This window comes from Parasteatoda tepidariorum, chromosome X2 (genome assembly GCF_043381705.1).
Source record: "Parasteatoda tepidariorum isolate YZ-2023 chromosome X2, CAS_Ptep_4.0, whole genome shotgun sequence".
Classification (NCBI taxonomy): Eukaryota; Metazoa; Arthropoda; class Arachnida; order Araneae; family Theridiidae; genus Parasteatoda; species Parasteatoda tepidariorum.
Window position 1 is genome coordinate 19650300 of NC_092215.1, and position 26666 is coordinate 19676965.

Below are 26666 nucleotides of genomic sequence, written 5' to 3' on the forward strand. Positions count from 1 at the left end.
TAACCGGGACTAGAGTAGGTGCCGAGCTCGAAATTGTTATTGTTTGCATTTCTGTTGAAAACACCATCCATACAATTGTATCTAAAATTGTTTTAAAGTTGCTAATAACTTTTGATGCATAATTAAGAAACCTTTTTTTTAAGTTTTGTTATTTTCTTATTATTTTAATATTCCATGACAAAAATATTTTTTTACTCTCATATTGATACAGAAATATACTCGATAATTGGTTTTTAAGAAAACTATGAACTATTTTCAAAATATAATTTGTTAAGATTAACATTAAAAATTTTTAAAATAATATTTTTAAAAAGCTCTTGTTAAGAATTGCATTAAAAAATGTTTAAATAAGAGCTACGCTTTATTTATCTCTTATTCTGTTTAACATTTGAAATTTGCAAAACTCATATTTTTAGTAAATTGATAAATTGCAAATTGCGTGGGTGAAAAAAAATAAGCATAATATTTTTCCACTATTTGATATTTGAAGGCTTTTCCGTCAGTGATACTGTATATTCGGCTATCCACCGCCTGCCGACGCACCTGGTAGCCACTCAAGACGCAGGATAATAGATTAAGTTCCAAATTCAATTTATTTGTTGTATCTTAATTAGTTGCGTTTTTCTTAATGTTTAAATTATAAAAATCAATTGAGCAGGTTTCCCCCTCCTTAGAATTCAGATTTATAGAGTCATTTTTCTTTTACGATCATTTCGATTGCATTGCATACCCAGAATTTGTGGGATCATTTTGAGCATTTTGAACAATTTCTTTACACTCACGGTGACTGTTTTTAAAGGTAAAGGAATTTCTCAATGATGAAGAGGCATGATGAAGAGGTTTATAAGAAATTATCAGTAAATAATATTTTCCAATATATTTGCTTAGTTAGATTTTTTTATTATTATCACCAACGTACAAGATTTTCATAATACTAGAAAGTCCCGCCACTTGCATACTTCACGCACCAAACCCCGTGTAGACATCAAAATATTTAATTTCTTTACTATGTTGATTTTGACATCAAGCAAAGTGCAAGTTTATAAAATGAAAAATGATCATTGAACTGAAAGAAAAATGCACGAAAAAAGCACTTTACAATTTCTGAAACAAACCTCATTTTAAGCTCATAAATAAAATTGAGTCTTTCAGTAATGCAATTTCAAGTCTGTCGTTGCATTTCTGTGTCCTGTAGACTAACTTGAATGGTATTTTTTCCTAGTTTAACTGTTCATATTCCTCAAATTATTCATTGAATGTTTAATTATTTTATTCAATTTGTGGACTCAGCACATTTTTATAAACCCTGTCAACGAAAGGAAAGCATCTGCGAAACCATTCTATCGACAAAGCAACCCTATTGACGAAGCGACACTGTCGACGAAATGATCCTGTCAAAGAAATGACATTAAGTGAAGATATGACCCTTCTGACAAAATGACCTAGCCACTGAAATCGCCTGTCTATGAAGTGATTGCCGCTGAAATGAACGCTAGTCATTTCAATCAGAGATAAAAAAAAATTTCTAAATATTTCAAAATGATTGGATAAAACTTCCATTTTTAAATATTGAGCCACCATACGATTATTTTATTCCCTTGATTATTTCACTTGTAAAATGTGGAAAACTTGTTACCCCTCCTCTAATAAACGAAAAACTCCCTTTCACTAACCGAAAACAAATGAAAAAATTGACAGAATCAGTAATCAGGAAAAAAAAAACATCAAAATTATTAGTTGAATTTAAACTCCAATATCTCAGTAACCAAAATCAAAATATTTAAAATAAAAATATGGAGATCCATTTCCCACATTTGAATTTACATTACGTTGTCAGATTTTTGAGTATTTTTTGGCGAAGATTCGACGAGTCAAGAGATGAGTGAGGTTACGAAAAAGTCAATGAGGATTTGCGGAGAATGTAAGCTCTTTCTTTATCTTTGCTTAATAGTTACAAAATTTATAGAAATTATTATACAGGAGCAATAAGTTATAGATAAATATAGTTTTTATTGTTGAATAGGAACAGGTTGGTTTAATTCACTCGATGGACGCACATTTTTAACCCTTTCATTTCTAGCGTCCTATTTATTTGGCATTCACGTTTTGCCCTGTGTGTTCGAGAGCCGTATTCAGCCAGCGTCGGCGTGAAACCTTTTAGTAGGCGCCTCTATCTGTTTTAAACTGCCATAGGCTTATATTCCGCTTACCTCTAGGCCAATATTGCATTTACCTTTAGGCCAATATTACAGCTTTAAGAGCAATACATTGAACAGTTTAACAATAATGAGGCATAAATTGCCTAAGTGAATGTAAAAATTCTTACTTAAATTTATCTCGCTGAACCAAACTAAACTCTATTGCATGGGATTTCTAATGTATATAAATAATATTGTGAAGGAATTTCCATTTTTTTTAAAAAATAATCTATAGTATCTTAGATATACTGATCGTATAATCTGAAATAGAAAAATTTTAATTCAAGATATTAATAAAAATTAAATTACACATTTATAATTTCAAATATTAATTTTACATAGAGAGAAATCTAGCAAACTAAATAAATCGAAAATACATGGATGCATAGATAAAGAATCTTCATCTATTTTCTCTGAAAATCAAATATAATTACACATCTTGTAAAATGTGCAATTATCTTTGATTTGATTGTGTAATTATATTTATATTTTAATTATATTTGATTCAATTGAGTGTAATTTCACCAAAGTAATATGAGAAGAAAGTTAACCAAATTTCCCCCAATGAAAGCAGTTAATGTATTTTAGTATAAAACATTTAAACGGCGTTAAAAAGAAAATTCTTTGTATAAAAGGAGATTAAAAAAATGAAAATGAAAAAGGCTTTAAAATTTCTAAACTAATTTATCCAGAGCTAAGAGCTATTCCTACTGCTTTCACACATCACTGTTTATGAAGAATAAGGACAAAAAACATGTTCCTCCTAAAGAAAACTAGCCAATCAGGGTCTTTTTCATCATCCAATGGCGATCCAAGGTGTGTGAATCACATGCAGTGGGAATGAGCCCCAAGAACTGCGGATTGGTTGCGAAGTACAGTTGTGTAGAAATTATTAACTGATTTTGACTAAACTACCGTTTTGATTACTTAAATAATGAATGAAACTAAACTAAATAAATTAATTACTACAGTGAGATATTTTCAACGAGATATTGTGCTCCGTGGCTAAACTCTTTGAAACTTCTATGCTATTGTAGAATTAAAGGTTTATGAGATAGCATATTCTAGATTAACCTTGAGTTCACAAATTTAAACTTTAAAATTATTATTACGCTTTCATTTAACAAATTATTTTCGTGTAAAAATTTACAAAAATCTTATCTTATTAGTTTGCAGACAAATGTACATTGCTTTTGGTTTCGCTTTCTTAGGAAAATAAATTACTATTCTTTAAAAAAACGAGCTTTTTTGACAAGTTAACTTTTTAAATATGTTACTTTTTCTAAACGTTATAAAAATTAAATATTTGTAAGTATCTCGGTATATTTTAATTGTTACCAAGTTTATTTTCCACATTCCTTCAGTATATAAACTAGCTGTTGCCAAAATTATCGCAGCAGTTTTCGGTTTTGTTATATTTAACCGGTACCTATATTTGTTTTTAGTAATTGTTTTTTTTCTCCTCAGAGATCGAGGAAAGTGTGTCTGCCTTTTGCAGATGGCTTTTGACAATAGTTTATACGAATTATTTACGCTGACGCTCTTTGAAAATATTAACAACATGTTTTGGAATCGTGTATTGCAGATTGTTCTTTAAATTATTTTCATGAAAATCCTCAGTTGGAGGTTTAGCTTAAAAATAGAGCAACCAAAGAATGAAATTAGTAGAGCGTCAATTATAACTTAAAACTTTGTTGTTGTTTTTTTATAAAACAAATGTTTTACAATAATATTATAATCTTTGGATGATAATTAATATGCTCTTGCGGACTATGTGTTGATGTTGGAGCTTTTCATTTTTGTAATGATTTCGTTAGGGTCTATTTTGGAACAATTTGGTCACCGATTATCTTACTAAATTCCAAGTTTGTTTGAAGGTGTACCGTTTGAATTAATCATGACAGACCAAGATATAGACTTTGAGAGTCTTCCTGGGGAAGTTAAAGATAAATTAGCTGAATTAGAACTGGAACTTTCAGAAGGTAAGCGTTTTACATCTGTCCGATCTTGTTACTTGAATGTTCATTTAAAAAGACATTTTTTGTATCAGTCGTTTGATTTATTGTAATCTTATTTTATTACTGAAAGAGATATTGATAGAGAGATAAAGATTGATAAAGAGTTATGGAATTGAGCCAATGCATTAGTTTTGATACTTATCTGCAAAATTTTCAATTATTTGTTGCAATGTTTTTATCGTATATATCGTTAGTAAATATTGTATGTAAGTAGTTTTTAACTATTAATATAGATTTCAGACTATTAAAGTTTTCATAATGTTAATTTTATTTAGTTATTTGAATCTTAGATGTATTGGAAGTGAAATCCAAAATATGCTTTACAGAACTTGTCAATTGGGACAAGATCAAAACTTAACACCTCTCCTCCAATGCATATTGCATTTTTCTGCTGTAAATTGTCGACTTTAACAATATTTTAATAGTTCATAGCAATTATAAATGTTATTTTGTTTGATAATTTAAACAATATAAAAAATGTTAACTTTAACATTTTAAGAATGGTAATTTGACTATGGCATAAAATAAACCAATCTATTCTTTTATTTATTATGTATATTATGTATCTCTAACTACACAGTGTATTTCCAAGGTAAAGGGAGTAGGTCAGGTTCCCCTTCAAAAACATGGGAAGAAATATCGCTTTGAAAATAAAAATATTTGTCATTAAAACCACCCTTAATATTATCCCATTAATTCAAGAGAAAGTTTCTAAAAAAAAATAGTATAATCCATAGATTAACATGAATATATTTGTAGTATATGATACTAATTTCATTTCTAGAGTTTCAAATCTTAAATTACCTATACATACTATTATATTATTCTAAAATTTCTGAGTTCGAGAATTTCAAAAAAAGGCTTTTGATTGTTCTAAAGGGAATATTTCTGTTTCGTGATCTGCCCCTCCAACTACAGTCGCCAAGGCGCTAAATTGATTTTCAACGGGGAAAAATTAAATTAAAATATCGAGAGGTTTGTCAGGGGTGGTTACGAATTATACCCTTTGAGTTCGTTCCTTTCTGTGAAGTTTTTCCAGGTTTCTCGCCAGCCGTGCATGGAAGTTGTCAAGACTTGTCATTATTCTGACACAGATCACGATACATAAATTTCCCATTCTAAAACTTAATGTAAAATTAAAATATGATGATCAAACAAATTTTCGTTGCATAATTTCCATCATCAAAACTTGGCTGTGTATAAAAGCCTAACTTTCATTTATTTGTTGTTTATAAGATTGAAATACAGTAAAAGTGGGTTTTAATTAGTGCAGCTAATCACAAGAGGTCTGCTATTACAATGTTTCCTAGGTATTGTCGAAATGCTTATAATTAAGTTACTCCCTTTTGTGGCAATAATTTTTTGTTGTGGGAAACTCATTTTTCTGCTGTTTTAAGTGAGTACTAGAAGGGTAAAATAGAAGACATTGGGTCTGGTCTGCAAAATAGAGCTTTTAGAACTAGCTCCAAATTCTTTCAACTTTTGTAAAATAAACAATCATTTGATGATTGACTTTTTGGATGAGCCAGTTCATAGTTTTCACTTGACGTCATTATTCTTTATTTAATAATAATTATTTCATCAATATTTTAAATAATTCTATTGGAGAAATATACTACAAAAAAAGTTAGTCTTCAAGAATAATAGAATACAATTCACAGTTTTTAGAAAATTGGCGAACATTCTTATTGAATCTGGTTTGATCGTTCCGCTTAAAATGCACCAATCATATTCTCAATTTCAGAATGTTGATTTTATCTGAATTTTTATTTTGATAAAAAAGTTATGACACTGTAAATTAAACACTGTTTGATGAAAAGTAAAAAACGGTGTCAGTGCAGTAGCGTTGGAAAATAATTTGTATTAAAATGAAAAGTTTGTTTTCAGAACTTTTAAATTCAACACAAAATCATTTGTTTATACAAAAGGAGAAGAATGGAATATCTCAACTCATCTCTTAAAATAAAAACCAGTTAAAGTTTTTTGTTTGTTTTCAAGGAATATTATCGGACATCTTGAAGCAAGCTTCAAAAACTCCAAGTTAGGGAATTGACTCATTTTTATTTATTTTTGGTATCAATATAGAAAAGTAAAAAATAAACACTTTCTTTTTGAGCTGTTTCTTGTGAAATGGATAGCCATATTTAGTGTTATCGATGAAGTTAAAAGCTGTTACATGTTTTTCAATAGCTTAATATTATTATGGATATAAGAAAGATGCTTGAGAATTAAAAATGTTTTATTTTGATTAAAAATATAAAATATGACTGACATTACATGGAAAGGAAATAAATTCAAACATATTTTTATTTTGAAATTCTCCTTTTTCTATGAGCAATAATGTTATTATTATTAAAATTAAGCATGATTTTTTTATAATTAAGTATGATTTATTTATATATTGCTTAATTAAAATAGTAATTAAATATTGTTTCATTTACCATTTTTTTGAACTCTGAAAGCCTTTTTCTTACATATATTGCTAATACATTAAATGTTTAGTCACCTTTGTTCTTGTAATAAACGAGTTTAAGTGTACTAAGATTCAATAAGTGAACTCTTTCTATGAAATTTAAATAAAATATAAATAGTAATTTTTTTTTTTTTTTGCTAAGCTTAAATTTCCAGTTTTTAAAGAATAAAGATTATTACAAGAAATAAATGTCTTTGACAAGAATATAGCTGTTTTTAAGCTTGAATGTAGAATTAATTTCAGTTATATCCTTTTCCTAAATGCTGTATTTTTCAGTATATAAGTCTATTTTTTAAATCTCTTAATTGTTATGAAAACTTGGGGAGGGTGTTTTCCTTAGATATCAATAGCATATTTGGACACTAAGATTTTTTGCTGAAATCTGACTACTACAAAATTTCTAATCCATAAGATAAATAAACACATAAGTAATGCTATTGTAACATAATTAAAACTTTTACAGCATACTTTTTTTTTCATCATGAAGTTTCTTTTCTACAAAGGATTATGTGATAATAATGGGCTGTGATTATGCCTGTAACGATTATAGAAATTAGTATATTTAGTTTTGGATCTTTTTTATTCGAAAAAATTTAAAGAAAATATTAGGCTTTTCCTTTACAAGATCATAACCTTATTTTGCTCATGGGCTGCAATAGAGGCACAACTAAAAAAACACGAGTTTTGGACTTAGAACAGGTGTAAATATGAAAAGACACATTCTTTCAGCAGCAATACCAGCACAACTCATAATTCAACTTGAAGGTAATCTTTGTTTAAGCAAACTAAAGCATTTCGTATACATTTTGCTTAGCAATGAAAATTTTAAACCCACTTATCTCAAAACTTGATTTTTTGAGTAGTGCCACTATTGCTGCCCATAAGTGATATCTTTCACTTTCCCTTCATAGTTCTATTCTCTTTTATAACTTATTTCAAGTAGGTACTAAAAAGTCTATGTTATATAATAAAATACCATATTTTATATGATAATTGCAAAAATATTTACATCATAAATTATTATAAGCCTAACCAGAGCCCATTATCCAGCCAGGACAAAGCTTTGTCGAGGTGGCTGAAGTTTAATTTCATTTCCAATTTGTGGTACCATTCCACAAATTGGAAATACTACTCTTCTTATATGATTTCATTTTTTTTTTTTTTGCATCAAAATTTTTTCATGCATCTTAAATGATATAGCATGTAACATCAATCTTTGAAAACTGAGTTAAAAACTTTGAACTAGTGAAATACCAAGAATTCATCAGAACAAGATTGGAACATCAATTGACTAAACTCATTATTTGAGAGTAAAAGATTAAAGAGTGACGTATGTTCTAAAAAGCTTTAATTATTTTTTCTATAAAATATATTTTATAATAATTGGTAGTGGAAAAAGTCCTTGATTATTTCTTTAAATTATTAAACATGATTTTTTATTCCTTTTTGGATAAATATATTGTATTGGTTAGATTTTTTCAAACCTATTTGGGAATTTAATTGTTGATTGGTTGACTTTTACATTGATGAGGCAAGACATAATGGCCACGTTCACTTCGATGACGCACTCGTTTGGATGACATGGAGGACACATGATTTAACTGGAATGGTTTTTAACTGTTGGAGAAGGTTAAGGATCATTCTTTCATTAACTTTTGTGAGGGAGGAGAAGGGCTACTGATTTAAGCAAATTTAATACAGTGCAGATTGTAATGAGTCGAAGACTCAACGAGCATCTTTGAAACCGTATGACTGGTATTTTGTTCTCGATCCACCATCGTAAGTATTTATGCAAAGTGGATAGATAACTGTAAAATCAGCAGTTTGTGCCCTAATTCCTGGACATCCACATGTCATCAAAGAAAAAGGACAATATAGACTGTCCTGCTTGGCAGAACAAAATCGGTGCCAGGTAGTGACTGAGCTGGCAGCCTAATACAATAAAGGTCCAAGTGCAAGGAACACATAATTCAGCAGACACGTTTGTATATGGGACACTGCAGCATGCCCCATTCACCTGCCTCTGTAGACTAAGCCTCTACGACTACTGTGGGCCCAGGAACACGGACACATTCATAAGTTGAAGACAATTGTCTGGACAGATAAATGTTGGACCTGCTGCTGTTATTGTGCAAGTCCAACAAGTTTCCTAGCATACCCAGCAGGTCCAAATGCGAGCATTAAATGAAGTGCCAGGTCATATACAGGTTGGTAGTTGTGATATTACGCTCTGGCGCTCATAGTTGTGGTAAAACAGACCCTGAAAGCTATGGACTATCTGGATATAATTGTGGATCAATGGCATCCATACATGGCATCTGTTTTCCCAACTGCTAATGGAATCTTCCAGCAGGACAACACCTCAATTCAAAAGGCTCTGATTATGTTGGAGTGATTTGAAGAGCATTATAATAAATTCCTATTATCATCCTGGCCACCTAACTCATTGCATCCTAATCAGATAGAGCACATATGAAATGTTATAGAAAAGCTGCTCAGAGATCAAACAATTTCTTGACTTCGGATAACCACTGCTAGACACTGCAATACAATCTGTCTCCAGCTATCTGTCAAGAACTTTTAGCATCCATAACAAGGCAAGTTACATCTGTTTTAAAGCCCAAAGATGGCATAACTTGTTATTGAGTAGGTGTTCATAATGTTTTGGCTCTTCAGTGAAGTACACCAGATGTGCACAAATTCCAGTATTTTGAAATTAAAAAGGGGTAATCGACTTATACTTCAGGTATACTGTATATACTTGGTTCACTGGAAAATACGATGTCAAAGTTTACTCTTAAGGTTATTAAAATAGTTAATTTTAGAATTAACATACTTTAGAATCCAGTAAAACTTGGACAAGTTTTAGTTATTTTTTTTATTTCTATAAAAACAAAATTTTGAGACCCTGAGTTATAGTAAATTCTTGATAATGATTGAATTTTTTCGCAATGGCTAAAACCAAATACAGTGACCTCTCACTTATGCACCATCTCTTTTATAGGCATTTTTCACTTATACGACAGTTCTCAAAGATCTTTTCTTATTATGTAGGAAAATAATAATAATTTTCATTTGTTTATGCGTCGCTCTGAAAATAAATATTATTTTGAAAATAAATATAATTCATTAAGTAGGAAAAAAAATTTTTTTTTTAGAAAAAGTTTTTAGATTAAAAATTAACTATCTTTGTTACAGATAAAATGAAATATGTTGCTGGATCTAATGAAATAGTTCATTTTTCTTCCCTTTGCTACTTTTTCGCCCTTATTGTTTCTGGGAAGACACTTTTCTACAATTTTGAATAGCATGTCTTATCTGTTACATACCCACATTAAAAACCCATCCATCCTTTAAAGAAGAACTTTTGCTAAAGCCCATCTGTTAATTTTACTTCTATGCTGTTTTTTAGAAAAAGACACCTGGAATACAAAAGATGAAAGTGATTGTGGTCACTTGCTTGCAGTCAGATAGACATGTATGGTAAAGGTGGCCTATTCAGTGACCATAGTAATCAAATAACCTATTGTGCAGCATGTTATGACATTAAAAACTTTCTCTAAACTTGCTTTAAAAATTTATAAAGCACCATTTCTCTTGTCACCAAAAAAATCTTGAAAATGATGAAAAAGTTCCATGAAATCACACAAATACCTTAGAAAGTTTAACCACTATTCGTAACTATTCGCAGTTTAATTCAGCTTCCGAAACTCCCTTTTCTTATTTGTAGGATGTAGGAACTTGAATAAACTCTTTTATTGACTGTTTTGTAGGAAAATAAATTGTTATTATGTATATTACAATTTTTTTTCTTTGTATAGTTATAGTAAATACCAAGCCATTATAAACGTTAACATTTAGTTTTTAGAAGTAATTTTATTCATGCTCTCATTGCAATTTATTTTGTGTTTTAGAATTTTGAATGGGCTTTTCACTTATGCGCTTTTCTCTCTTTTAGACCGATACATAAGTGAGAGTTCACTGTAATACCATTACCCTCAATCGCTGATTCTTTACTAACTTTTAGGTAAACATGATCTAAAGTTGGTAAAGAATAAGCCAAAGTTAAAAAGGTATTAAGATTTTAGATTACAATACTGAGTTTGCTGTATGCTTTTAAGCAGGGTTCTAAAAATCTTGGTTGCAAGATTACATAACAATTAGCATGCACAAGTTGCCCATAATTATCAAGTTCATCTCCATGGCATTGCAGTTGGGGAAAGGTAGAGAATGCATTGTATTTGGGACTCTTTTTTTAAGGTAAAAGTTAATTGTGCTCTATTTTTTACGCTGTTGTTTAAAGGGTTTATTGCATAATATTCCCTACAATTTTTTTGACTGTAAGGGCCATTGTTCAGTGTACTCTTGCCTGGTATTCTTCACACTAATATTTTTTCAATTTAAATTGTGTAAATTTCATAGCCACATTCGTGTAAGAAATTAATGAATGAATGTATTAAAACTTGTCTTATCTACTCAAGGAAAGAAAAATTTAATGTAATACAAANAAAAAAAAAAAAAAAAAAAAAAAAAAAAAAAAAAAAAAAAAAAAAAAGTCTAAAGTGTGACTAACATGAAACATCTAAATGGTTTTGAATGCATTTTGTTATTAAAAAAGCTGTTTTATTTTCGATTTCTAAATTCTGAAACTTGGTGTAGTTAGGGCTAGTTAAACTTTGAATGGAAGTGCTGCATCTCTGTTGTTTTGTACTCTTGCATCTTGGCTACTACATTGCCATAAAAACTGTAATATAATTTAATGTAAAAATTAAAATGCTCACCTAAATAAATTATGTTTCGTTACTCTATAAGAGACTAAAACAAGATCTTAATGTGTGATAAGAGGTGTTTAATTTTGCTGTTCTTTATGCCATAGTGTGGCAATGCTTCATAAAGCAACTACATCATTCAGAGTCAGATATTACTTTAGTCGAAAATTTTAAGCAATAGGTCATGGGTTCGATCCTCGCCTACCGAAGACTCCCCGTGTAGTAAATAGTGACTGATACACGTTAAATCTGTCGAGTCACAAAGTCCTCCATGTTCCCATGGCAAATCATACCTCTGGGGGTACTGATCCAGGAGTTTCCTTGTCTTCTGGATTGGTTCGAAATTAAACGACTACGGAGTTGAGCATTAGTAGTCGTAAACCCGAAATTGGGTCGACTGTTCAACAACGGATATAAGAACCAGGTGTGTGACTTCACAATCACCACATGCACTTTTTAATCCCCTTGTTTGTAACTTGTATTTTTTCACAACTTTCCACGTAGGTGATCACTGATCATGGTATAACAAGTATAAAATTTCATATTTCTTCCTCTAGCATAGAATCTCACCTTAATTTAATGGTAAAATATGATTGCACTGGGTGGTCCTACAACACTTTTTTCTTTCATTTGACTCAGTAGAAATGACGAGGAACTTTCATTACATTTCTGGTTTTTAGAATCTCGCTTCTCTACACTAGAATCAGATCTTCTAGAATCAGATGTTACCACACTGCTTCTGTTCTTTTTATCTTATTCACATTCTCAGATTTCAGGTTACCTCTCTTTAAGGCAAGGTTAACAGGGCCCGACTTAGCCTTAATTGGGGCTGGGGGCAAAAACTTTATTGGGGCCCCTCCTCTGTTTTACTACTTCAGTAATGAAGAACCGAACTTTATGGATGTATTTAAATTTTTCGCCTCATTATAGATATTTAACAATAGATATTTAACATTATAGATTATAGATATTTAACCTAAAATAGCTAGAATGTCCCCCTTCCTCCAATGGTCAGACGAAGTATCGTTCTGTCCATTTTATTGATTTCCTAACAATTTTATGTTCATCATGCCGAATGCAGTTTTCTGATGGTTAACTTTACCACTTACTTGCGAAATATTCATATCCTTGCTGACATTAGGGCAGAATTAAGCTAAATATTTGCAATTACGATGGCTCAATTAAGCCAATCAAGGCAGCGTGTTTAAGGGATGGCGGCTTATTTTTCCAAAAAGGGCGAAGAGGGCGCATTTATAGGTATCAAAGGTCTGGCAAGGTTGGTCACCCTTCTAAAAATGCTTAAGGATTACACATTATTTGGTTTGTACTTGGGCATTGTTTTGCCAGAATCGAAAATCTGTAAAAATACCTCAAAGTGTTTTCTTCTTTTTTTTAGGAAAGAGACAGTCCATAAAAATCGTATTCATTAGTAGGACTGAACCACAACCTCCTTTCCGATATCATTCGCAATATCCCTCTAACTTATGATATCGTTAATGACTAATAAATAATGCGCTATTTATTTATTCCATTTCCTGTGCTTTCCCCTTTTATTATTATGATAACAATATACATAAACACAGGACATCTGGCTCAAAAAGTTAGCCGAAGGTAAAGTTTTTAGTAACAAATAAAAAAACATAATGTTATAATAATTCTCTAATTCACATTTTATAACTTTTTCAGCTGGTTTAAATTAAAAAAAGTATTGAAATGGATTGAAAATTTTAATCTTTTTTTTGGCTTACCTTTTTCCTAACTGATTTGAATTGATAAATTGAATAATATTTTTCGAAATATTATCTCCGATCGCATTGAATGAAACGATCTGAATCAGCATACAATATCATTTGCACTATTGCAATTTGTGTAGCTTTTTCATTCATTTGCTTTTTTTTTTTATGCTAAGCTGCATTTGTGGTTTTCTGTGTGAATCATCCTATGTAGGAAATAGATATTTTTCTCCAAGGGCAAATAACAATAATCTGTTGTCTTCCTGATAGCACCTGTATCTTTTACGTATTCATGATCTATGATCGTGACGATATTTCTTGCCTAACCAGTGAATAATCTACAAACCGGATTCCAAATTATTGGTGTATTAGAATGGTGATTATTGTTTGAATTTAGTAGGAAAAAAAAATAATAATTTGCATAATTGAAAGTGAATAACATCGCTTCTTCACCTAAATTGAATAATTACGACTAAATAGTTTTGAAAATATTATTTTTTACTTGAAGCCATGTAAAGTAGTCGTGGTTTCTAAAACATACTTTTTAACGGGATCACGAAGTGATGAAAAACGAAGAGATTTTGAAACTCGTTTTTTATTTTTTTGAAAAGTAGTCCTCACAAAAAATTGTTTTTATACTTTTATTTAACTAATGAAATTATTTTTTTAAAAATTATTTCTCAATACTTTCTTTGTTGCTCTGTTTAAAATTAATATGTTCAAACTAATAAAATGTTTTTATTTTATTAATTACAATTTTATTTAGTTTATTTTGTGGTTAAAGCACTTAGTTGTCATTAAATGGGACCAGGGTTTTATCTCTAGTGGTGCCTTAAAGCTTACTACCACTGGAGCATAATGCTGACCACATTTCCATCTTCATGCCATTGGATACGAAGCTGTGTAACTTAAACCTGAATGAATTTCTCATTCAACTTTTTTTTTAATAAGAAAAAAGAACAAGGAATGAAATAAATTTTTGTGCGATTGTTTTTTTTTTGTACGCATTGCATACTGTTGCAGCAGGTATCAATCGTACTTTGTTTTAAAGTAGAATCAATTTAAAATTTTTGTATTTATATCAGTAAGTATGCTTACTATTTTAGTCATATGGTATCCAATGCATAAGTTTTTTTTTAATCAAAATTTTATTGTGTATGGCCTAAATACTAACAAAAATATTTAAGTTAATTTTTACATTGATTTTTAAAAGTATATTCTGCAGTGTAACGTGTGAAAAGCCATTATATGCGAATTATATATTTCTATGGGCATTCAAAAATTGGGCATGTGCCCAATTTTTGAATGGGACAAAATTAAATTATGCAGTCACAATAGTTTTCTAAATTTTACACATAAGAAAAAAAAATTCTTAAATGTGCTAAATACCTGCAAAAAATTTAACTATCTTTTTATCACTTGTTTCTAGCATTAATGAGTTTAAATTCATGATAATTGACGAAAATTTATTATTTGTCTAAAATATTCATGGGGACTCTTAGAGATTTTGAACTATTGATACCCAATGCCAACAACGCCCACACATATTGCATTTTGAGGGAATCAATTTCGTTACTATGTAATTTGATTCGTGAAAATTAGTTATTAAACATAATTTATGTGTAATGGAATTTTTTTTTACCTGTTTTCTGTTATATATAATTGGCAATTAGATGACTGATGTCCCAGATGCCAATTTTTATTAAACGTTCTTAAATTGAAAATTGGGGAATTTCTTTTTTGGATTATATGGGATATTTTCACGTTCAGAGCTTGATATTTTGATGTATTGTTACAATTTGTGAAATTAGTTGTGTGAAATGTTTTTCTTCAAAAAATCCAATCCTTAAAAAAAAAAGCAAAAANAAAAAAAAAAAAAAAAAAAAAAAAAAAAAAAAAAAAAAAAAAAAAAAAAAGCAGTAGTAATGTTAAAGGTGAAAGTGTTCTATTTTATTCATTATCTATTATTTCTTTTTATAAAGTCTTAATATCAATTGAAGATCTAGGGGGGGGGGGACGGATTATGTCCATGAAAGCTGATTTTTAGAAAGGCGAATTTCAAGGTATGAGAAGTTTCAGGATCAATCATTTGATTGAAGTCATACGCAAGTATTTATTTACACCCCCTAAAAACTTGACAAGTATTTATTTACACCCCCTATAAATTTCAAAACAAAATTTGAAATTTTCGATGCTGAGAAAAAATTAAATTTGAAAATCGATTTGGACAAGAACCTTTTTTCCCTTAAAATTCAACGTCAATCAATGCTTTCTCACTAGTATTCCAGTCACGTTCTTTCTTATAATTTTCTTAGTTCTTGTCTTCACGTGGGCAGGAACTGTTTTCCCCCATCACGGCCTATCTTCACTGCGTAATAACTCTCGAGGAGGACCGATTTTCTAAGTTATTAATTTTTCAATAGTTAGTATTTCTCAAATTGCAACAGATGGTGACCAATCGTCAATTTTTGTGAAAAATGAAGATAAACCTTTTTCCCTCTTTGATCTTCAATTGCTATAATAACAATTGAATGTTTTTTCTTTTTCATAGTTTATTGAAATTGATAAATCATTCCTTTAGAAGCCTCAACAGTTCCCCCCCCCCATTTTTGAAAAAAAATCAAAATACAATATTTTTCTGCCGAAATAAAATGCATATTTGTTAGTTGCTTGTTGTAAACGGACAGTGGGCCAAGTTACAATACATGTTATCTAAAATAATTTAATATTACTATATTTGTTAACGTGTCAATTATTAATTAAATAAAAAATGAGATTGTTTATGAAGTATTTTAAGCGATACAAATTTAAACTCTCCGTGCCATTCGCTTCTGCGATATACATGGTTTCCTTGAATTCAAATTTTTATCCCAGATGAATGGTTATATTTTTAGTTAAATAAAGTTTGATTAATATTTACTTTCTAAATCTGATAAATAACTACTAAAATATATAGATTTGTTGTTAATTGTTGGAGTTTATTTTAAAGTTACTAAACTTACAAAAATTTTTTTTATTTGGTTATCTCTTATGATTAAGTTCTACCTTTCTTCGATTAGTTTCATTAACTATGAAATCAAGATTCTTTAAAAAGTATTTTAAAAATTGACCTAAACATGCTGACTTTAGTAACTTTAGTGCTAGAAAAATATATTTATTCTTCCAGGTAATGAGATTTTTTTTCTTCTACATTTCTTGATGATTTAGTCTATTTTTTTCTCTTATTTTTGATTAGAAAGAATGAAGAAAAAATATGTATAAAAAAGTGAATAAAATTAAAGCTGTTTAACTGGATGCGAAAATGATGATCTAATAATATTTTGTTTTTAATATTTATTGAACAATAATAGTTTTTTAATAATAATATTAAAATAATTATATTTAAAGTAATTATGCAAAAATAATAATAAACAATTATAAAAATGTAAGAATATTAAAATAATAAAAAAATCAATATCAAAATAAAAAAATTAGTATAATATTAAATTAATAATTTAACTATATTACAATGAATATTAAAATTTTAATGTTTATTGCTGATCATGTAATGACTTTATTACCTAATAGTATATTATTTAGATGATATTAACAACTGACGGAGCCTGCAAAAAATAGTTCGAAATCGCTTAAAAATATTTTGTTTTTAATATTTATTGAACAATAATAGTTTTTTTAATAATAATATTAAAATAATTATATTTAAAGTAATTATGCAAAAATAATAATAAACAATTATAAAAATGTAAGAATATTAAAATAATAAAAAAATCAATATCAAAATAAAAAAAATTAGTATAATATTAAATTAATAATTTAACAATATTACAATAAATAATAAAATTTTAATATTTATTGCTGATCATATAATGACTTTATTACCTAATAGTATATTATTTAGAGGATATTAACAACTGATGGAGCCTGCAAAAAATAGTTCGAAATCGCTTGCGTGATAAGTGCTTTTTTTTTCTTTCTCTTTTTGGTGCTTCAACAAATTGAGAGGTTAACAGGTCTCGCGTGCTCTATTGTTTTTTTATTTTATTTTGAAAACTCATTTCTAATTTCCTTGACAATATGATGCGATATAAAATTTATTTTAGTAATTATTAAATTGCATTTTGCCAGCCTTTGTCCTTTCAAATAGTTTTTTTTAGAATTTATTGTTTAATTCATTATAGTTCGTGTGTTATTGCATATAAGCGTTTGTTATTAAAGAGTTGGAACATCGGTTCAATGTTTTATCGTTCTATTTATTTTTAGGTCATATTTATGGACTTTCGGTCACTTTTAGGTCATATTTATGGACTTTCGTGTGTGTGAGAGCGGTATCTTGCAATTGAAATAACGAATATTTGCGTCCACTTTAAGTTCATCTTGACTAACTAGAGCTCCGATGTACGTTTAATTCGTTTCCAGACCGTTAACAGCTGAATACACCAAAGAGCCATTACATTATGACCACCCTGCTAATAACATGTAGGACCACCTTTAGCCCTCAAAACTGCTAGCACCCTCCGTGGCATTGATTCCACAAGGTGCTGATAGGTAGTCTGAGGTATCTGGTACCAAGCGCTCACCAACTGGTCCCGCAATTCCCTCACATTGCTAGGGGGTAGCGTGGCAGCACGAATTTGGTTTTCCAAGTAGGACCACAAATGCTTTATTGGATTAAGGTCAGGTGAATTTGAGGGCCAAGACATGACTTGAAAGTCACTGGAATGTTCCTCGACGATTCGACCCTTATGACATGTTACATTATCCCGTTGGTAAACATCATCTCCCGCAGGAAAAACTATTGCCATGAATGGGTGAACCTGGTCTGCAACTATGTTCAAGTAGCTTACAGACGTCAGGGATTGTTCTCTGAGAATTATGGGTCCTAATGTGCCCCATGAAAACATTGTTCCTGGGCGAGAAACCATGAAAACCTGGGCGAGCCCATTGTTATAAATGGAAGTTTCAATTATTTCTTGACCGCTACAAGTGGAATTTATCACCAATGGAAATTTGCCGTTAGTCGAAATTATGACTTATTTTTGTCTAGTGGGGCGCAACAATTGTAAATTGTATTAACCTCTAATGCAGCGCTCAAAGTTCATTTAGAGCTCTGCATTAGAGGTTAATACAATTTACAATTGTTTCTTGAATAGTGCAAGCAAAATTCATTGCCAATCAAAATTTTGACTTAAAAAAAGTAAATAAAAAAAAAGACACAAAACTAAATGATAAATATGATAGAAAATGATAAAACAAAAATTTAACAAGCTAATTATATCTTTTGAGGCATGAGAAAATTAAATTTTCTCTTTTTTTTCTTTGAGTTCACTTTAAAAACGTAATTTTCTTTAAAAAAAATTATTATATTCAGTTTTGTTAGAAATTAATGAAAAATATCTCACTCAGCCAACACTCAGAGGGTAAAGTATAGTAAGGTATTGCCTAAACAGCCCGCTGTGAGCCAGGTAGATCATGGAAGTTAACTGTGGTAATGTGATCAGCATTATGCACAAGCCGCCTTTACTTCCCAATTAAGATGGTATTCATCGATCTGAAGCTGAGCTGGGCGCCACTGAAGATCGAACTCCAGTTCTTAGTAGGTCGTCGGGCTACCGAAGCGGGGGTGCCATCCCCTCCGCAGAGGATCAAAATTGTGATGGCATGTCTTCGGATCATCTTCCGGGATGTTTCCCAGACCGTCGCCAATAGCCCATTGTGCAGCTCTAGTGCGACGTAAATTAACAACAACAGCAACCAGTTCTTAGTAATGATAGTTCCTTTAACCACAGAACCTTCGTAGCTCCGCTTAGAGCAGAGGTCGCCAAAGTGGTCTATATAGACCCCCAGGGGTCTATTTAACAAAAGCGGGGGTCGATCTGAGACAGGGGGGCGAATGGGGGTCGATCCGAATCGGAAGGGTCGATTGTGGGTCGAAAAAAAAAACAGTTCTCAATACGCAAATCACACATACCTAATTAAGTATGTGAAATTTGTGATTTTTTTTTATAATTGACTCAATATCAGTTTCTTTATAAAACATAAATTAATAAACGTATATTTATTGGGGTGAAACAAGTATTTACGTACCACCGCGCAGTGGCACGAACTCAGCGCAGTTTATAAGTCATATGCATATGTGCGCTTGTCCAAATGTCACGTGTGACGAGCATTGACGTTACAAATGCAAATATCATACGCAGTTTCAGCTATCTTTGCAAACTGTGTTGAATATTTGCAGTGTCATTATTAAAACTTTTATAGTTTTGGATAATTAGTTATTGTTTCGATAAAACCATTCGTTTGGTTTAGATATCAATTTTAATTATCAATGCACAAAAAAGAAGGTAAGCATTAATAATATGGATTAGTACAGCCCGCGACAAAACTATAGCACACTTTGTATTTTTTTACGAAAATTACAAAATTGACCAATTTTGACGAAAATTAAAATTGACCAATTTTGAACCCAATATAGCGAACCTTGCAAAAAACACCAGGCACACCCATCTCATTGATCAAGAAGCAGTAAATCTTTAGTTACTTTACTTATTATATCTACTTATGCATAATTACTTATTATTTAATAATAAGGTATTTAAATTTCAATATTAATATATTTTTCATGAAACTATTGTTACACAATGTACTATTACTTTAATAAATGTTTAAAATCATAAAATAAGTGTTCAAACACAGTATCTAATATTGTTTTATTTTAATTAACAGAAAATTACTTTTGCGGGGGTCGATGGAGATTTCGAAGAATTATATAGAGGTCGATGATCAAAAAAGTTTGGCGACCCCTGGCTTAGAGGGTTATTTCCTTTTTTTTTTTAAATGTGAAACGTGAATAATAAAAAAATTTGAAATGGAATAAATAAATATAATAAACAATAAGAAAATCATCAGTTTATATGGTGAAGGAGTACAATTGTGCAAGTATAAAACATGACTTCGTGGTCAGTTTTCAACGCAATTTTTAAGCACGGTGGGTATAATTATTTATAAATATGCTTTTTGTTTATTTCATTATAACTTTCATCTTTTGTTCAAACATCAAGAATTCAATTTCAGTTTTATTTTTTTTTAATAAATATTTAAATTAAATCAGTCGAGATTTGTAAGAGACTCATTGAAAAAAGAAAATAAGCTTTTCAAAACGTTGAACTGTACGATTTTTGTTTTTCTTTTCAATCTACTCAAATAACATAAATTATTTAGTTAAATGAGGGTGGTGCCAGAATATACGTATGTGAGAAAGGTGGGGCGCTTTTGGTAACCTCAAGGACGCATAATTAACGAAGCTGTTGAACTTGAAAGATTTAACGCCGGTTTTTCATTGTTCATATCTTAATTTAAAATATGTATTTTTTTGAGCCATAACAAATGCGTTTGTGAAAGTGGCACTTAAAATTTATTTTTTTATATATTTTTTAACTGTTGAATTATTATTTCTCTTCAGAGAATGAATTTCTAAATTTTGTTCCATATCGAAGATATTGCGATTTTTAACTTTTTTTTATCGCTTTTATGTTGGTTTTTACTTCAGCGATTCGTAATAAAATGTTATAACTAATTGTAGCTTTATTTTATTTTATAACCGTCGTTGAACATCCGACCCAATTTTGGGGTTTACGACGACTTATGTTCAACTCCGTAGCCTTGTAATTTTGAACCCAATCCAGAAGACAAGGGAACTCCAGGATCGAGTATTGGGAGAAATTTGCCTTCGTGGAGGACTTTTTGATGGAACTAACTCTAATTTGCTTTACATGGAAAGGAAGACCACGAGAACCTCTCACGGTTAGCCTGACGGCAAGGGGACTCTAACCCATGATCCGTCTACCTCTGAGGATATTTCACGTCAGCACTGTGGTCGGTGCAAGCCGGATGCGGAATTCGTATAGACCAGCCATTGCCGGAATCGAACCCTGGTTCATCTCATTGGAAGGCGAACTAGCAAAATGTTTGAAGCTTAAGTAATAGTGTGTGGTTTTGTGCAAAGTGATACTGGACCTCTATGCGTGGTCCATGGGACATGGTCCACGCATGGATGCAAAATATAGTAAAGCGCGCTCATCACAAGATTTTTTATCCTCATGATAAAACCATGTGACTGTAGGGCGATTCGAGAGCGAGTAATTCAATCTTTTGTTTTTCCTTGTTATTTCAATGGAAGAAATTCGGTGCTGAAATTTTAAAAACAAAAATCTTAAATTATGGTGGTTTATTGTCTTTTTTAACGTATTTAAAACATTATTAGATGAAAGTTTTATGATAATAAGTTTTATCTAAGGTTAAAACTAGTAATAAGTTTTTAAATTATGAATTATTTGGGAAGTAGTTTTATTTTTTTTTGTTGTTGACAATTTAAAAATTTTTCTGAATCTTTTTTCACTAAAAGCAGGTCCCCATTTAAAGTAATTTAAATCTCCAATTGATAATCTTCAAACACAACAGTTGGATTTAATATTTTTCATTAACATCACTCTGAGCTGAAATCACCATAATTGTTTAAATTTGTCTTCACGAAGGCCTGAATTTTGACGACAGTTGCATTTTTGGACGATTTTTTTTTTTTGGATTTTTAGCTCCTTTTTAAAATTTTTTAATTTAAATTTTGGGTCAGTTGTTTGCTTTTAATAGCATTTTTGAAGTTTTTGGGGGTATTCTTTTTTCTATTTTTTTAAAAATAAAATCAGGAGTCAATATATTTTCCTTTTATTTGTTATTTTAAACACTTGATTTAAACTTTAATGAACGTAGAATATGTATTGTAATAATTTAAGTAGTTTGACATGAATGTAAGTAAATTTAAAGAAAAAAAAATTTTTTTTGGTGAATATTTCTGAGATATTTTTTGCATTCTTAGAAGATTTTTTTACATTTTTGAGGGCATTTTTTAATAGCAGTTATAGGGACTAGTTTTATTTATTTAGTTTTTCTTTTTAATTTTGCCTACTCAAATCTGCTAGCATGCTACTTTTTTTTCTCATGTCCGCATTGATTTTCGACGCGTTCTAGTGTGTAAAAGCGGAATCGCTACTATACTGTTTCCTTTGTTTATATTATAGCACAAAGTTTTTCTTTTTGCGATTAGCTAAATAGCTAATATAAATCATTTTCTCGATTCTTCTATTTTTAATTTCAAATTTTTGATAGTAATAGTGCACTTCCAATAAACTTTACAAAATGTGAATAACCTTTCTTTGCTTTATTATATTTTTTTTCTCATTAATTGCTTCGCGAATGGCCTTAAATTGATTTAACAGTTAATAATTATATGTTTTTATGCCTTTCAACTCCACCCAACTGTAGTAGTAACAATTGTATTGGAAGTGATTTAATTTATTATTTTACAAATCTTAAGATTTTAATTTCTTATGGGATGCACTCAGGCGTGCAGATTTCTTATCAGAGGTGTATTCTTTTTTTTTTCTCTTTCTCTATTACGATAATATATTTTATTAATTGGCAGGGACTGTGAAAGTAAATTTTTGTTTGTTATATTTTAACAAAGCTTTGTGTTATTGAAATATTGATGCTTGAGTTTTGAACAAAGCTTCACTTAATTGAAAAATTAATACTTAAAGGTGAATGAAACTTTAACTTTTTCTTTTTTTAAACCTTTTTCAGTTTTTATGTTAAGTCTTCGATCTCAAAGTTCTTCTAACTTCTTAAGAGCCAGACAAAAGTCAAAATTCGAGGAAATTTTCACATAGTTCTGCAATCTAAATTTAAATTTTGAAACTTTCGCTAAGTCACGTTAACGAAGCGTTTTTATACCTGTCATTCTTTCGCCAATTTTATTCTTTTAGTTTGTCGGAATTCTCGTCATTTTTAATTCTTGAAACCACGTCGGAATCTGCTAATATCGCGATTCATATTCACACGATTTTAATATAATATATCGATTTTCGTATTTACCCGATTTAAAAGTTACACATTGTGAACCGTATTCACACGATTTAAAAATCATGCATCGTGATTCGCATTTACGTAATTTAAAAATCAAATATCGCAATTTGTATGCACACGATTTAAAAATCCAGCCGTGTGATTTGCATTCATGCGTTTTTAAAATTCAATATTGCGATTCGTATTCACACATTTGTAATATCTAACATCGATTTTATACGTGATTTAAAAATTACACTTTGAGATTTGTATTCACGTGTTCTAAAAATCGTATCGCGATTTTTAATTCCATTGTCACGATTCTTGTAAGAACTAAGTTTTTTCTTAAATTAGTTACTATAAAAGTGTGATATTCTTCATTGGTAGGTAATTTAATTACAAATCTTAGTTCATAAGCATGTAGAGTAAATAAATTGATATCGAGTTTTAGCACAATAAATTTCTAGGGTTTCTCACTTTGTGTCGCAATCACCCCTGCTTATTATTTGTAGTTATATTTTCTTTGTAGGCTTTCCTTCTTCAAATAAACACCACAATAAGCTCCACGACTCTATTATCATTTAAGTCTTCGCTCTTTTTGCCGTCAATTAGACATAAAAATAACCACCTCTGGAAGACTCTGGAAAACAGAATTTTCATCCAAATGTCTAATGTCTCATTCAAAATTTTGATCCTTCAGCATCCATCAATTTGTGGTACAATACTCACATTAGTCAGTAGGTTTAACTGAATTTTTCACATATAACATATGTATATACATATACGTGAAACCTCCTGTTATGGACACTCCTGCAAAGCGGACGCCTCTCAATACGGACATATTTTTAATTCCCCGGGAATCTTCTATGAATAAACCATTACGTACATTCTCCGCAAAGCGGACACTCCCGTGACCGGACGTGGACAGTCATTTTGGTCCTGAAACGTTGTTTTTTACCTCTACAAACCGGACACTACTTTTTCTAAATAAATTGCAAACTAAAAAAATTTAACTTTTCACCATTTTTAAGGCATGCTAATAAAACTTTTTGCCTTATCCATGACTAAAAATATTGTTAAGCTATTTCACCACCGAAAAATCAATCTTTCTCCTGTCACCTTGCCTTATCTTTGTAAAGAAAGGAGCGAAAATGGTACTGCACAATTCTGACATCGGCATCTTTTGATCTGGACCATACAGGTTATGAGACCCCTCAAGTTGAAATGACTTCTTTCAATGCTTGAAAATTTGAAAATTTGACCCCATTGAAAATTTCCTTAATTTTCTTATCAATTTGAAGACTGTATTTAACACAACTGGGGTAAAGAAAAGAGAACAGAAGTATAATCTTTGAGGTGTTTATATAAATGAAACATTTATTCAGACACTTGATAGCTGATCAATTGTGAATAATCATCTCCATAGGTCCTCATGACTTACAGGTATGCATTACTTTTTTTCTGTGAATCATGGGAGGTTTATTTTCCAAGAATGTATTAACCATGTTCCCTATCAAATGATAAGTAGGTGTAAGGGGATGTGAACCTAATAATTGAAACGGACAGAGGACAGTACGCTCCTATTTGGTATCATATGTCTAACTTGAGTATCTATGCTAATAGGAAAATTATATTTATTTATCTGTAGCTACATCCAGAATTATGTATTTATATCAAACTTCCTTATATATTCTTTTTTATCTTTCTTATTGTTTAAATAAATATTCTTGTAGATATTTACAGTATCCTTGTAGACATTATTTAATTATTTCTACATCTTTGAGAATATTCTAAAAACAATTTACGGTGTTAAATTTCGTTATTAGGGTACCCTTCCCGTAAACGGACAACTCTCATAAACGGACAAATTTTTTGGTCCCATGAATGTCCGCTTAACGGAGGTTTCACTATATATGTTACCGTGAATGTCCAAAATCAAGAGAATGTCGACTTTCATTGGTGATTGTCAACAATCACATAATCGTTGTGGATAATGTCCGAAATATTTGTTATATCCGATTTGATATTAATTTAGTCGTTGATATTATTATATTTATTCGATATTTTAATATCTGCTGAGGATAGATTAGGAAAAACATCAGTGTTTGAAATACGGGTTAAATGCTTACTGGGCAGTGCCTCTTGACCTTACAAAAACATTGATGTAGGGCATACCGGGCAAATGTATACCAGGCAGTGGCACTGAATCTTAAAAAAACATTGATGTAAGGCATACCGGGCAGTGGCACTTAACTAGACCTAGTATATAGTTCGGAGATTTACTAAAGCGACTATGTGATTGACAAAATTCACCGGTGGAAGTCAACAACCACCAATTTCGGTCATTCACAGTAATATATACATATTATAATATATGTGTATAATATGTATTATATACATATTTGTTATTTTTCTTGTTGAATTAACTTTAATGAATTATAGACGTAGATTATTTCTAATATGATTTTTTTAAAAATATAATTTAACTCAAGAAAAAAAAAGTTTGCAAAAGGAGGCTATTAAATGATGAAGACCTACTGATGTCGATCACAGATGCATTAGGTTTGGAAAAAAGTGACTGCTAAGTTATTAAGAGCTTACTGGCTACTAACTGAAAATTTAAATTTTCAGGTCTATCATTTATGACACCATTTATGTCCTTCAGTTGCAAAACTGGCCATTTCCAAAACGTAAAATTTTCCGGAAAAGCTGATTTTTCCGCAACACTTAGCCTAATCATAACATACTCGCATCAACGCGTTGAATGCCACGCTAATTTTACATGGCTTGCTCGTCTGGCCACACGGTAAATAACTACAAACTAAATTTGCAAATATAAACAGATTTTGCTAGTTTATAAAAGGTTTAGCATGACATATCTGAAGAAAGTGGTGGATAAAAATCTACTAAATTGAATTTATTAAACCAAGAATCACAATAATTAAGTAAATTTTGAATAAATTTTCTGCAATTCCATAAAGGAGTGTAAATTTTATAGTTCTATATCATGTTATACGCTGTCAGCCAGCTGTTTTTCGCGGCCTATGCGAAAGGTCAGTGTCAGCAAGCGGTGGCAGACGCAGTCTAAATGTAATTTCATTGTCAGCCACCAGTGGTTGACGCGGTCTAAATGTAATTTCAGTGTCAGCTACCGGTGGTTGACGCGTCCTAAATGTAATTTCAGTGTCAGCCACAGGTGGCTGATGCGGCCTAAATGGAAAGTCCAGTGTCAGCCACCGATGGCTGACGCGGCGCTCAACGTGTTAAATAAATAAAAAAATCCTTATGTGTGTTTCGTGTAGAAGAAATTCGATTACATTTTTCACTTATCATTTATCAAATGCTGCATGTATTCTGCTGCTCATGCTATATCAACTTTCAATAAAATAACGACGTTTTTAACTCCATAACAAATAAGCACGAATAATTTATTCTTTTTCAGAACTAAAAGTCTTTTTTTAAAGGCTATACCTTTAGCAAGTGTAATATCTATTTTTTTAATGAGACTAATTTTTTTTAAAAATTATGCTGGCAAGAAAAGATTAATTTTGAATTATATATTTGTATTATTACACATACAC

At 30.4% G+C, this 26666-nt stretch overlaps 1 protein-coding gene across 4 annotated transcripts in view; it reads left to right on the top strand.

Annotated features, from left to right (window-relative positions):
* The first annotated feature begins 3591 nt into the window (after positions 1–3591).
* The window catches only part of LOC107436641 (disco-interacting protein 2), a 190082-nt gene continuing 167007 nt past the window's right edge, over positions 3592–26666 (top strand). For 2 of the 4 annotated variants that reach the window (XM_071188297.1, XM_071188296.1), the window contains exon 1: positions 3592–4180. In XM_071188297.1, the coding sequence (XP_071044398.1) occupies positions 4096–4180 (85 nt within the window). In that variant the 5' untranslated portion in view covers positions 3592–4095. The remainder of the gene's footprint in view (positions 4181–26666) is intronic. The other 2 variants (XM_071188299.1, XM_071188298.1) reach the window with 1 other exon arrangement.